This window comes from Coptis chinensis, chromosome 5 (assembly GCF_015680905.1).
Source record: "Coptis chinensis isolate HL-2020 chromosome 5, ASM1568090v1, whole genome shotgun sequence".
Lineage (NCBI taxonomy): Eukaryota > Viridiplantae > Streptophyta > Magnoliopsida > Ranunculales > Ranunculaceae > Coptis > Coptis chinensis.
In genome coordinates, this window is record NC_141460.1 from 91,166,831 (window position 1) to 91,179,774 (window position 12,944).

The following is a 12,944-nucleotide window of genomic DNA, read 5'->3' on the forward strand; positions in this document are numbered from 1 at the left end:
TATGTTGTGAGCTGTTTGTAATATTTATCCCCTAAATACCACTTCATATCACTCCCACAAGTGAATACCATCCTCCTATGAGAAATGAACAATGCATATCTACAGTCATTCGCGCCGATGTGCTAAGCTCGATCTGGGTTCGGACATAAGTTATGTTATGACTGATCTCACTGGTCAGACGAGCTCGACGAGGTCCGTGCCAAGCCCTGAGCCTAGGCCTCTCATCGGTATACTCTGTGAGGATAGGATTTGCAGCATGGAAATACTCATAAAACCATACCTCTAAGAGAATGACAAACCCTCCCATCTGGAGGCTACTAACAACACCAGTCTGCCGATAAGCCCTATCTAAACAACGCAACAAATGACAGTATATGGCTCCACCAAAATCAATACCGCCCAACTCATGCAAGTGCTCAAAGTTGGCTAGATACCCCAAGTTAATCGTGGAATGGCCAGAAGGAAAAAAGAAGACGCCCATCAAATACATACAGAAAGCTCTTACATACTCATCAACATGTGCTTGATCATCATCAAAATCAAGTGACAAATAATTTATCAAAAACTGCAACCCTGAATCAGTCATCAACGGTGTAATGTATGCAGCCTTAATACCAGAAATCCTAACACCAGCACTGTCATATGACTCCTCGGTCAGACAAGGAAAGAAAGTCATCATTTGGGCACAACTCTGGAATCCAGTGCTACATCTCAACGGATTACCTAATCCTATACTCAAACCAGATATCATGCAAAAATCTAGTGGAGTGAAGCCCAACTCTCCCTGAGAGAAGTGAAAAGTATGTGTACTATCCCACCATCTCTCAACTAAACCATACTCCCTGAATGTCAGTTTATTATAAGGGATGTCAACTAGATGAGCAAAAGGAGTCTCTAAAATTACATCTCTAACATGGTTAAGTGCACCGACTTTTTTAATATCATCCCACCACGTCTTAAGCGCATGTGGAGTGCACCGAACCTGATACATAACACATCTCTGATGTACACAAAATGAAACTAAAATTAAAAAAATAAAAATAAAAATGTACGTATTGAACTACTAAAATCAACTACTACTACTAATGTATGAAATTAAAAATATATGAAATTAAAATACATAACTGTTGTTCAAGAACAACTCTTGAGACATGCCTATCATGAAACCTCTTAGACACCGGCCTAAGATGGCTGAAATCAATAGCCTCCGCAGGAAGTTCAAAATCGACTTGCTGATATTGAAGCAACAATGGATCGTCAGCCTCAGCTCCCTGATTTCCAACTCCAAAAGTGGTTGGTTCATCATCTAGATCACCAATGGGATTGTTCCAAACATATGCACTATTACCACTGTTTTCTTCTTCCTCACCGTCACCACTCCATCGTGTTTGGTTATTATAAACGTATTCGTCGTCGGAACTCATTTTTTTCTTAGAACTAGAGTGACTAAGTTGAAAAAAAAATTGTGAAATGACAAAAGTCCGACTGTCACGCAACATTATATTAAGCATAGCACGCGACATTAATCTTGTGGCGCCCGCCACCTTTATCCTTAGCACGGTGATCTTGGCGTCGCGCCCGATACTAATAATGTCAGCAGGGTGGGCTCTACAAGTGATTTTGTGGGCGAAATTTGCGACCACCTAGAGTTAGTCGAAATTTTCGACCAACTTCTTCAAATTTTTTCTTCAAATATGAAGAGTATGCTACCACCACCTAGAGATGCTCTTAGGGAGTTTTTTTTTAAAAAAAAATTATCAATAATAAAATAGAGTTTGTTTTAATTTCAATGTGGGAAATGAAGGTAATTATTTAATTTAAGTGACATTAGAGAGGTGTTTTAAATTATTAATAATAAAAAAAAAAACCTTATTCAAATTATATTAATAAAAGTGGGGTTTATTCTAAATTTAGTGAGGGAGATGCTTCTAAATTAAGTAAATACAGAGATTTAAATTTGCTTAGGGCTTCGACCCGGAGTTAGGGAGAGGGCTAAAATTTAACCGACCCGGCAATGTTATCAAAATATAGGGTAGAGATTGCTCTAAAATTTAACATAATTAAAAGACGTGTAAATTGGGTAGAGATTATGAAGTTGTAATACTAGTTCCTGGCGCATTCTTCTTCAGAAGTCAAGTGTTTACTGACTGAAGAAATGCATGGTTAAGGATGGAAGATAAACACCCATTGCAGTATTTGCACTCGCTGAAGAAATTCATGGGGACTGGCTGCATCTCAACTACACGGCTGTAAATTTTAAGACTGTATCTACTAGCATAAGCTGCTCTTTCTGTGGGCGAAGAATCATCTTATCAAGATTGACATTCCCATCTTCAGAGGAAAGCTTGAAGACCAAGCACAAACAGTATGAAAACAAACTTGAAGGACTGAAGAATTTCAAGAGTGGTTCAGACAATTTAGGTCTATTTCAGGAGGGGGGCTGGAGATGGTGACCTTGTTACAGGCTACAAACCCTCATCTGTGACCTGGAATTAGGATTTAGGAGGGTGCTTCCTGCAGTAATATATATAGGAGCCAAGGACGCCAATGGGTGGGTATAAAGTAAACAAGATACACGTCTAGGGTCAGCTGGGCTCGAAGATATTCTATCCAACTGGTTGAATCTCTCAAATTCTTATGCTTATAGGTTGCACTCTGAAGCTCAACTACAACAATAATGACGACTACAAGTTCCAGAAGAAAGACAAAAAATCAAATTCCCTCAAGAGGAACAAATCACAAGTTAACTACAAAATGTTTTTGCTTCTTCAATGTCTAGTCCTTACATGTCTGTCCTATATAAGATTAACCATGATGTCAATTTACTTCCTCATCTGTCAACTAAATGGAGGAATGCAACACTGTCAAAGGGTAGTGAATTTTTCTGTTATTCAAGCATGGAAAGCCAGATTCAAGATGGGTGTGCAACATATTCAATTATCTATAAAACAGAGGCTTAACATACAAGAAAATGAGCAAATGACAAACAAAAGTAACAGAAGAAGTTTCCCTCGAATAAAAAGTCACCCTCTGGAAATTATATTGGTATATCATGTTGCATAGCCATTACAATGTTGAATTCCTTAAATAATGCAACATGCAGTACATGAATTTACAAACAAATTACATCAAAATCAAAAGAAAACTCAAACAGATACCTTGTCCATCTATAGAGGAATGATCATCAAATCCTGAGTTCCAACTATCCAAATTAAAAACAATTCATCCACAGCTAAAAGAAGCACACGATGCAGAACAACAGTTCATCCAAAAATCCCCCAACTCCAAGAAAGTAGAAACCAATAAAAGAAACGACAACTACATTCATAATCCAACTCAAACACAGGTATAACCTCTTGTTCCCCTTGAACGACCAATTCATCCACAGCTGAAGGAACCCCACAATGCAGAATGATAGCCGAAAATCCAAAACCGCATAACCACGAAACCAGTAAAGAACGACAACTGAACTACATTCATCATTAACCTCTAGTTCCTCTTGAACTACCAATTCATCCTCTGCAGCTAAGAAAAACCAGATTAACAAATATGGACAACTCATAACAAACATTCACCGTCAAACTTCAAACACGACTATAACCACCCATGGACGACCCCATGGAACCGCTAACAACAGAAAGCAACCCACCTTCAGCAACTTCATTCTCATCAAGAAACAAATCATCCACACCTCTAAAACACCCATGCAAACCAACAAGGAAACATCCAACCACAACCGAAACCAACACATTAACCCAAACATGAGTAAAAAGCAAAGCCACAATAGTAACAAGACTCAAAATGAATAAAACAACCCTATCATCAACAACCTTATTAAAAACAACAATAGGTTCATCTCTAAAGAAATATAAAAAGAACCATCCTATAAACACGACTAGAAAAACAATCATGGAAACAGGATGCCATAATAAACTTAGAAATAGGATAAGTAATACTATGAGAGTGTAATTGACACGAAAGTAATTGAGATTACGTTTGAGACGAACTAATGCTTCGTTAAAAGTATAGGGGCGGGAGAATGAGGTGGGATCTGTTAGTTCGCGCCATGGTTTACGTGTTGTGAGGATTGTTTGACCACGTTCTTTTGCACGTGTGAGGAATTCGTAGTTTGAGGTTGATGATGATGATGATGTTGGGGGTGGTGGTGTGTACGTGGCGTAACTTTTGTTTGACATTTGATGGAGAGAAGAAGAAAACCTAGGAGAGAGAAATAAACAAAAAACAAAATTTTCCTGGTTTTTAATGGCGGGTTTTAAGAGCTGGAAAGTGGAAAGGCCTCTTTTTTTTCTCGTTTTTACGGGAAAGTTCGTCTTGGGCTTGGGCTTGGATCTGCCATGTTGGTCAAGATGCATCACGTCCCACCATAATATGGAACAATTTTTTTTTTAAATACTGGCTGGTTCGAGCCCCAGACTTCTAGTATCATCACCCAAAGGTTTTACCGACTTTGCTAGTCGACACCTGCTTATATGGAACAAATTCAGTTGTAGTTGTATGACTAATAACTAACTAAAATACTGATGGTACATGACTCTTGAACTTGATCAAATTTGCGAAAAGAAACACTTCAACCCATACGTTTACCTAGACCAAAACTTACTGTGTAGTATATATGATTACATTTTACATGGATATTTCCTGATAGGAGTCATAAGTAACTAGTTTCTCTATAATGAACACAAGAAAATTCTCAACTCTGTAAAGCAAAGTAATGTCATTAGTCTGATCTTATGCTTTTGGTTGATCTGTTCCATGAAATTTCCTCCCAGCTTCAACAGCTTCCCTGTAAAAGAGAAATGATATCAATGTCAAAAACAAAGCACGGAGAAAAGTTGTGTAATCATTAGTTTGATATATCACTTATAACCATGTATTCTACAATTTTTGAAATGAGAAACCCAAATAAGTCATGCAATGCTGTCATACATTATTCATTTAGTTCTATCGGTGCATTGGTGAGAAAAGACTTCGTAAATATTGTACTTGGATATTTTAACCTATTAAGCATAATGCAAATAACATTATCCAAATTGCTATACATATGAAACGGTTTCAAATCATCCAGGTAATCCACAAACGACCTATCTATGAATAGCAGATTAAGTATAACAGTTTTTAAAACATTGCTGGCCCAAGACTGGAAGAAGAATCACACATTATGGCTGAAAACGGGACAGCTTTGGATCAGGTTAAGGTAAGATGTGGTCAAAAGCACGCGCCAATTCCACCACTACTGACATTAAGTTGGCAGCAAGATTTTCCACATATAACATGGGAGGAAAATAAACAGATTGTTCCATAAAGTTCAATATCAGCTATTATATGTTAAATATCTTCCTGGCCAAGTTTTGATAAATTTATATTCAAGCACTATGAAGTGAAAATATGTGGAAACGAAAGAGTTGTTTTTGAGCAAAGACCTGAAAGCAATTACGAGTTCCTTGTTTTCAGGATCTAGCTGTACACCCTCGTAGAAAGCATTTGCTGCTTCTTCAAACCGCTGCAATTAAAAGAAATCGCATATTATAATCCAAGTGGTCTATTGCATGATAATGCCAAAGAAGAAAGAAAATTCTTACCTGCAGCAACCGTAAAGCTGCACCTTCTCTGTAGCAACCTTTTGCCCATTCTGGCTTCAGCGCTCTGCAGGCCTTGGCGTCAGCTAAAGCATGGTCAGCTTGTCCTAACCGGACCCAACAAAGACTCCTATTAGAGAGTAAAGCTGCATTGCTGGGATCTAAATCGAAGGCCTGCATGTGATGACTGTCATCTTCCAATAACAACTGTAGCTTATATTAATTGTAATTAAACCATATGCATTTAGGTAGAAAGTTATTAAGAGAGAAGGGCAAATAAAAGCGTCTTTAACTGCATATATATTTGCTAACCGAACTCAATTATATGTAACATAAATAAACATTCGTGGCAAACATCAATAACAAGAAGAAACTCAAAACAGCATTCACTTGGTCTACAATTTGGATTATCTTCCCTTGACAATGAATTATGCAGGCTTCAAAAAATGAATTTCAAATGGTGAAGAAAGTAATTAAGAGTTATACCATAGGACAATTAGCACTCTCCTACAATTGGCACTATTTTTTTTTTCAAATGTAACAAAAATTGCCGACCTTGTCCTCAAAGAAAGCAAAGAATACTCAAATCAAGTGTAGTTGACTTAAAGTCTGTTGCAAGTCAAAATGCAATTTTGAAAATTAAGAGAAGCTTCTCCTACCATAATGCACGAAAAAACAATGTACTCCAGAATGAGAAATCAGGGAAGAAAGCACCAATATTATTGGGTCAATTTGTCTTACTGCATCAGTGCATAGGGCATGAGATAACTATGGCAGTTTTTTTCTACGTAATCAGATCCCAGATATTTGGAATACTCTGAAAGTGAATCTATAGCCCATAACCTGATCTACTCTTGAAGCCATTCATTCCAATCACACTATTGCTGTTGACAAAATCATCACTAGATATATAAACTTCTATGCAATACATTTGCACAAGTCATGAAGTAGTAATATGGATTCTGTTTCTTAGCCTGCATCCCAGGGTTTCATGACTTTAAAACAGCTTGTGAGTGTTCGATGGAATTGTTCAGAACTAGTTTGTTGCTTAGTCCAAATTAACCAATATACAGTTGATGTACATCTTCTTTTGGGGTATCCAATATAACTACATATGCAGATACTTAGGTTTCTGAAGACGCTTTTAAATTTAGTTTCATCAGTATAATTTTACAAAAATCAAATTTATACCTCAGATGAAAATGAAAACTAAAAACCTCTTTTATGATGTAGAAAACACCATCCAGTAACATCTAATTAAGACGGGTGAGACTAAAACCTCCTAACAAAGTTACCTGTGTATATGCATCCACTGCCATACGATAATCCTTCCTTCTGAATGCATCTTCTCCTCTTGCTTTAGCTTCCAGAGATTTCTCCTTTGCCTCCTGTGTAACCTGTGAAGAGTATAGAATATTTAAGAGAGTAATAATCACCAAAAAAAAGTTGAGGTCCAGATATCCAGAATGAAACATAAACTATATACCATTGCCGTCTTGGACCTCCTTGGCGCCGCCTTTATTAACATACAACTCAAGCCCTTCCTTTTTGTGCAGAGGTGAGCAGTTTAATTGCAATTCAATTAAGGTAACGAACGATAACTAAATTACTAGATTACGATTACAAAGTATCCATTCATACAATCTGCTCATGGCAAGACTTCATATAGAATCAATGTACTTTTAACCTCAATGAACGGCCCAGCATTCAACGCGGGTCGAAGCATATGGCTCAACGGTTGTGCATCTCTCCAACATGTGGGAGATTGTGGGTTCAAAACTTCCTAGCAGACCCTAGAAGTGGTACTCATGTAACTCTTAAGAAGTTTCCATACTCCATGTACAATTAATATCCGAGCCTGGTTTCCTTAGTGCCAACGATGGCTCTCTGTTCGACAACTTGTGGGGCCAGGGACCTTGTTTTGTGGCGGTGACATGGCTTCTTAATTGGACCACAAAGAAAGCATGTCATCATAGAGAGTGGATAGTAGCTCTGATGATGTACTGCTTAGGTCGCAATTACCCTGACAATATAGCCTTCGGGTTAGGTTCCAATAGTCTATAATGACTCCCTATTCTATTAACCTTCGGGCCTAACTGTACTTCAAAAAACACTAATACTAAGAATACCACCACCTTAACCTATTTAAATGTTGTTAAACTGCAGCTCCAACACCTATGAGGTTCTGACCTACAGTTCATTTCACCTTCTAGCCTCAAGAAAAGTTATGCAACTCGGAAAGGAGGATGTGGCAGTATTTCAAATTTCACACATAATTATTAAAAGTTCAAATAACTTAAGTAAACCACCATCCATGATCAATGTCTACACAATTGAGCAACCGTGCGAGTCAAATCAGTCAATATATAACTGCAAGGCAGGACTAACAGTGTAAACAAGAAAAATAAAATGCAGGGAAAGAAATATAGTTGCAGTACCTCAGGCATTTCTTGCTTTTGCGCTCTGGCAATCTCTTGCACATCAGCTTCTTTCACATTGGGTCTTTCCTGCACAATCAATTCCACAAAATTAATAAAAAAAACTAACAAATATATAAGCCTGTAACGAAGTAACTACAAAAAAAAATTGAGTTTTGCACAAACAATGAGCAGATCTAAAACCTGATCTTTGTGGCCATCAGATTGCATATGCTCGATGATTCCATCAATACTCCAGTTGGAAATAACTTGAACAGGAGATGTCACTGGTAAAAGAACTTCAACAGCTGAGCGGTTGCTTCTTTGAGCAGCAACTTGAATAGGCTTCAGGCCATCCTGTGATGACGAAACACATTTAAGTAAAGCAGACTAGAAACACCAATTTCATGATCCAGAATATCAAATAAATTAAAATCTATAGATTGGAAGAGATGAGAAAGGATATGTTTGGAGTCTTCAAAGATTTTAGAACTAGATGCATAAGCACCACATTCAAGAAAACGTAATCTGTTGAAGGCTCCCACTTGAAAGCATCACCACAACCATCTCTCCCCACCCCCAATCCATCCTTCTCAAAGAAAAAAATATAGAAAAATCATAATCAAATTGGCCATAAACTCAGAAAGTTACTCTTAATTTTGAATTTTTGTTCCAGAATGAAGGTTTCAAGATGTTGAAATTGGAACATTATGAATAAATGTGAGAGAATCTAAACAAACAAGATTCAAGGAAAGTTAAGCTCAATTGGTTGGATACTCTCCAGGACCCAGGATTCATGGGCCATGAAAAACCAAAAATCACGTGGAGAAATAGTATTATCACAAAAAGAGGCAAAGATCACCCTCACCTCATCAGTGACATTGGGATCAGCTCCAGCCTTGAGCAAGCAGTTGATGATGTCAGGGCTCCCAATGTCAGCAGCAACGTGCAGTGGAGTTGCTCCTCCAGCACTAATGTTTGGATTAGACCCTGCCTAAACAGAAAAAACCAATGCTTACGTCAGTAAAACAATGAAGTACAGAATAACGCACAACCGCCACAACAGAGCAAATATAAGACAAAACAAGAAAAGGAAGAATGTTCTGGACTCATTGAACTAGAACTGTGCTTTATGACAAAATAGCCAGTGTAAGACTATCATTTGTTTCTGAAAACATTTGACTCAACAGCATTATGTTAAAGGTGAACAGTTAAACAGTAAATATAATTTGCCGCAGAAACCAGGGACAAGCTTATTTTCATCTCATCAAACATCAAGGAGAATCAATCTATATAACTTGGACTTCAATTCAAACATACCCACTTCTAAACACAAGGAACCTACTTTAATAAATATAAAATTACACAAGAAAGAGGTGGGAATATTGTGTGACAATCTTCCGTCAGTGCTTAAAAGGACGCGTGACAAAACTGGAATGCACTAGGGCATGCAATACTATATCTCGCCCTTGGGACAACCTGCCTCAGACATTAAATTGGCAATGTCAATATATAACAATTTATTACAGATATAACTCATTTTTCAACAAAATATTCCAGTGATTAATAGAAATACAAACAATATAGATTCATAAATGACTATTCCAAATTTTCTTGAATTACGAGTGTCATAACATGAAACAACAACTTGGAGACTCATTCATGGAATAGGCAAGTAACACTGAAGTAACCGTTTTACAGAAACAGTATGAAATTATCGACAGATACATGTCCCATATCTTATAAGTATACAAGCCTTGTAGTTTTATAAACTGGAATACTGAATGATTTGAGTACATAATAAGAATACTCCTCCAAAGTTTGAAGAAACCGTTGAATGGGTAAATCATGTACATAATCTAGGTCAATGCAACTTCAGAACCAAATTATAAAGTACACCTAGTAATAACTAATTCAACGCAACTTCACAATCAAATTACATGGGGCACGCACTTGCTTGGAATTTGAAAAATAGTTTGATGGGGATAGACATATGCAAACTACTATTTTTTTTTGTTTCAAAGTGTTGTGATGTCTAAAAAAAATGAACATATCATTCTCACCTGAATTAACAGCTCCAAGCAAGGAAATGAACCAGCCGCTACAGCTGATAGCAGTGGAGTAATACCATCATCAGTTTCAGCATTAGGCTGCACAAGCAACAATGAGAATCAGGACAAGACGAACACGCATAATATTTCATGCTTTATATAACATCTTTATGCAATTTAATAACATTAAGTCTAAGAATGGGCCATGGTCCACCCTTGAATATTAGCTCACATCAGCATGGTATTTTAATAAAATCTTCACAGCCTCTTGTTTGCCATGACCAGCAGCCCAAATCAGCGGAGTACCCGCATCACTTTGTGACTCCACATCAGCCCCTTTACCAAGTATATACTGAAGCAACTCGATGTTCCCTGAAGGAATTTGCATTTTTCAGAATAGTGAGCATTTTTCGTATACGGAGAATGAAGTCAACACGACAATCAAAAATAATACGCATCTCTTAGCAATATTTTAGAGAGAGAGAGAGAGAGAAAAAAAACAACGCGTATTAAACAAAATTTAGTAAATACCTGTTCCAGTAATATTAACGATGTAATGCACAACATAGAGAAGGGCATAGTTCTCGTAACCATGAATCTTAGATTACCGTTTTTCTTGGTTAGGTTACTGTTGTTAGAGTGTTAAGTCACTGAAAAATCATGTTAACATGGAACAAAAACATAAATGACTAGGCCAACAAAATATAGTAGAGTCATCTAGAATGGAACACTTTCATAAACATCATAAGAGGGCCCATACGCCACTTTTTTTAAACTTGAACAGAGGGTAAGTAATACACTACCAACTTGCTAGTTCATTTCGAGTGCAAGATAGCCTTCTTACAGTAAGAGGTCAAATGTAAGTCAATATGTCATATGGACACTAAACTCAGTAAATCAGATCTATAGTATGTGAGAGAAACAAAAAAATGTCCCTGTTGCAACACTATGGAGAACGTCGTCAAGATCACAATCAAAAAGTACACAATCTCTTACCAATATAAACAAATAAATAAAACTATCTCCTTCTCCTTCCTGGAAAACAAGAAACTTTCTTCTAGCTACTTTGTATTTGCACATATATCCTGACAATCAATCCCACCATCTTTACTAGAAATAATACCATCATTCATGAACATTTTGAGGTTTTATTGCAATTTAAATCTGGATATTGCCATGATCAAGCAAATTTTCATTCTTCTCTATATTGCAATAGAACACATAAACATATTATAGTCCAGATACATCTTTATTTATCATGAGATATATTGCATCTCTATAGCAATATACAATCAATTTGCATAGCATAACAAGTTAACAACCCCTAAACACAGTATATACAAACTCAAGCATTTATTCAAAAAAATAAAACCACACGTATCGACATACAAGAAAATACCTGTTCCAGCAACATGATGCAAAGCAGTGGCTCCCAGTTCACTAGAAGCATCAGGACTGGCACCACACTCAATAAGATACTTAGCAGTGTCAATGTGTCCTTGTCGAGCTGCGTGAAGTAAAGGAGTCTCACCTGTCAAAAAAAAAACCCAACATAACAATTCATATCAGTAAACATAAACAAGCAATCATTTGTAAATAAAATGAGAAAATAAACAATACCATCTTCGTCTTTTGTGTCGACCTCGAGCTTCAATTCCTCTATGATGTACTTGCATACATCAGTCCTGCCTTCTCTAGCAGCAAAGTGAAGTGCCCCACGTTTGTTAGCATCCTTAATATCTTCCACAGTCTTCTTTAATCCCTTTCCTTCTTCATCTAGCTGTACAGCAAGTTCTACACACCAACAACAATATAAGCTACGTTTTAAATAAATAAACAGATAAAAATATGCAAGGGAAATAAAACTTACTTTTGAAGAGGTCGAGGTTTCCAGCTCGTGCAGCGTTGAGAAAGTTTTCAACTTTTTGTCTCACTAACAAAATATAATATAGCATTAACGAATAATAATAATAATTGAAACAAATACAAAGTAGTAAGTTATTATTTTACCTGCGAGAGCATCAGAAGCATCTTTTTGTGCCATTGCTAGTTTCTTCTTCTTCTTTTTTAGCTACTTTTATTGTAGAGCAGGTTCGAGTTCGTTCAGGGTTTAAGGAGAGTTTAATGGGTTTTAGTATTTTGGGCTCGGCCCAAACTTAGCCCATTTAAGAAGGCCCATTGGACCCCACGTAACATGTTTTTCGATACATCGATCGAGCGAGCCATGCATGTATATTATGCTAGCCCTTGGTTTCATAGATGGGTCAATTTGAAGCTTTGAGGTTTGGTCGTCAGCCAGTGGAAGTGAAACTTAGTGAGGAGGAGCAACACTTGTTGGATGCGGATTATCGGCTTTATCACGATAATGGCAGTGTTGCTTATCTGGCTACTGATGATGCTATAGAATTGGTTAGGAAACTTTTTGTTAGTCCTATGGGGCAAATCACTGAGGCATATAAGTCCGTTCGCAAATTACAACCTGATATTGATATTGTCAACTTCCTGCGCAGTGATGATGCTATGTATGCTTTGCAATATCTCTCAGCCGCTTTTATCCGCACCAAGGAAGTTTTATTATCTCTCAGCGAATCTAGGATCGAACTGCTTTCCAAACTGTACCACATCCCGCCGGTTGTATTTTGCCCCAGCACTAATACGCGTACTGTTGTCCAGCAACAAGCTTTCGAAGTGCCACAACTTGGAGGGGAGACAGGCCAGCTGATGTATTACGTATTGCTGGTTCTCAACGAGATTATGAAGCAAATGGGAATCCGAGGATCTCTCAGTAGTAGCGGGTTTGCTGATTTGTACAGTGGCGCTGTGGCTGCCTTCAATGTAGTGAAGACCGGGTTGGAGGAGGAAGAGTCTATGATCAAGGC

The 12,944-nt window shown here is 37.4% G+C and overlaps 1 protein-coding gene and 1 pseudogene across 1 annotated transcript; both read right to left on the reverse strand.

Annotated features, from left to right (window-relative positions):
* Positions 1–3,444: 3,444 nt before the first annotated feature.
* On the reverse strand, positions 3,445–4,320 carry LOC147500009 (PRA1 family protein E pseudogene; annotated as a pseudogene).
* Positions 4,321–4,570: 250 nt separating this feature from the next.
* On the reverse strand, positions 4,571–12,189 carry LOC147500010 (uncharacterized). The gene is made up of 13 exons (XM_086561732.1): positions 12,076–12,189; positions 11,936–11,998; positions 11,686–11,859; positions 11,465–11,596; positions 10,298–10,437; positions 10,078–10,164; positions 8,883–9,008; positions 8,219–8,371; positions 8,036–8,104; positions 6,893–6,994; positions 5,601–5,771; positions 5,442–5,521; positions 4,571–4,804 (listed from the first exon to the last, which is right to left on the reverse strand). Exons 1-13 carry the CDS (start codon positions 12,107–12,109, stop codon positions 4,750–4,752), a joined length of 1,386 nt encoding a protein of 461 aa, XP_086417858.1. The 5' UTR covers positions 12,110–12,189; the 3' UTR covers positions 4,571–4,749.
* Between the last annotated feature and the right edge of the window lie 755 nt (positions 12,190–12,944).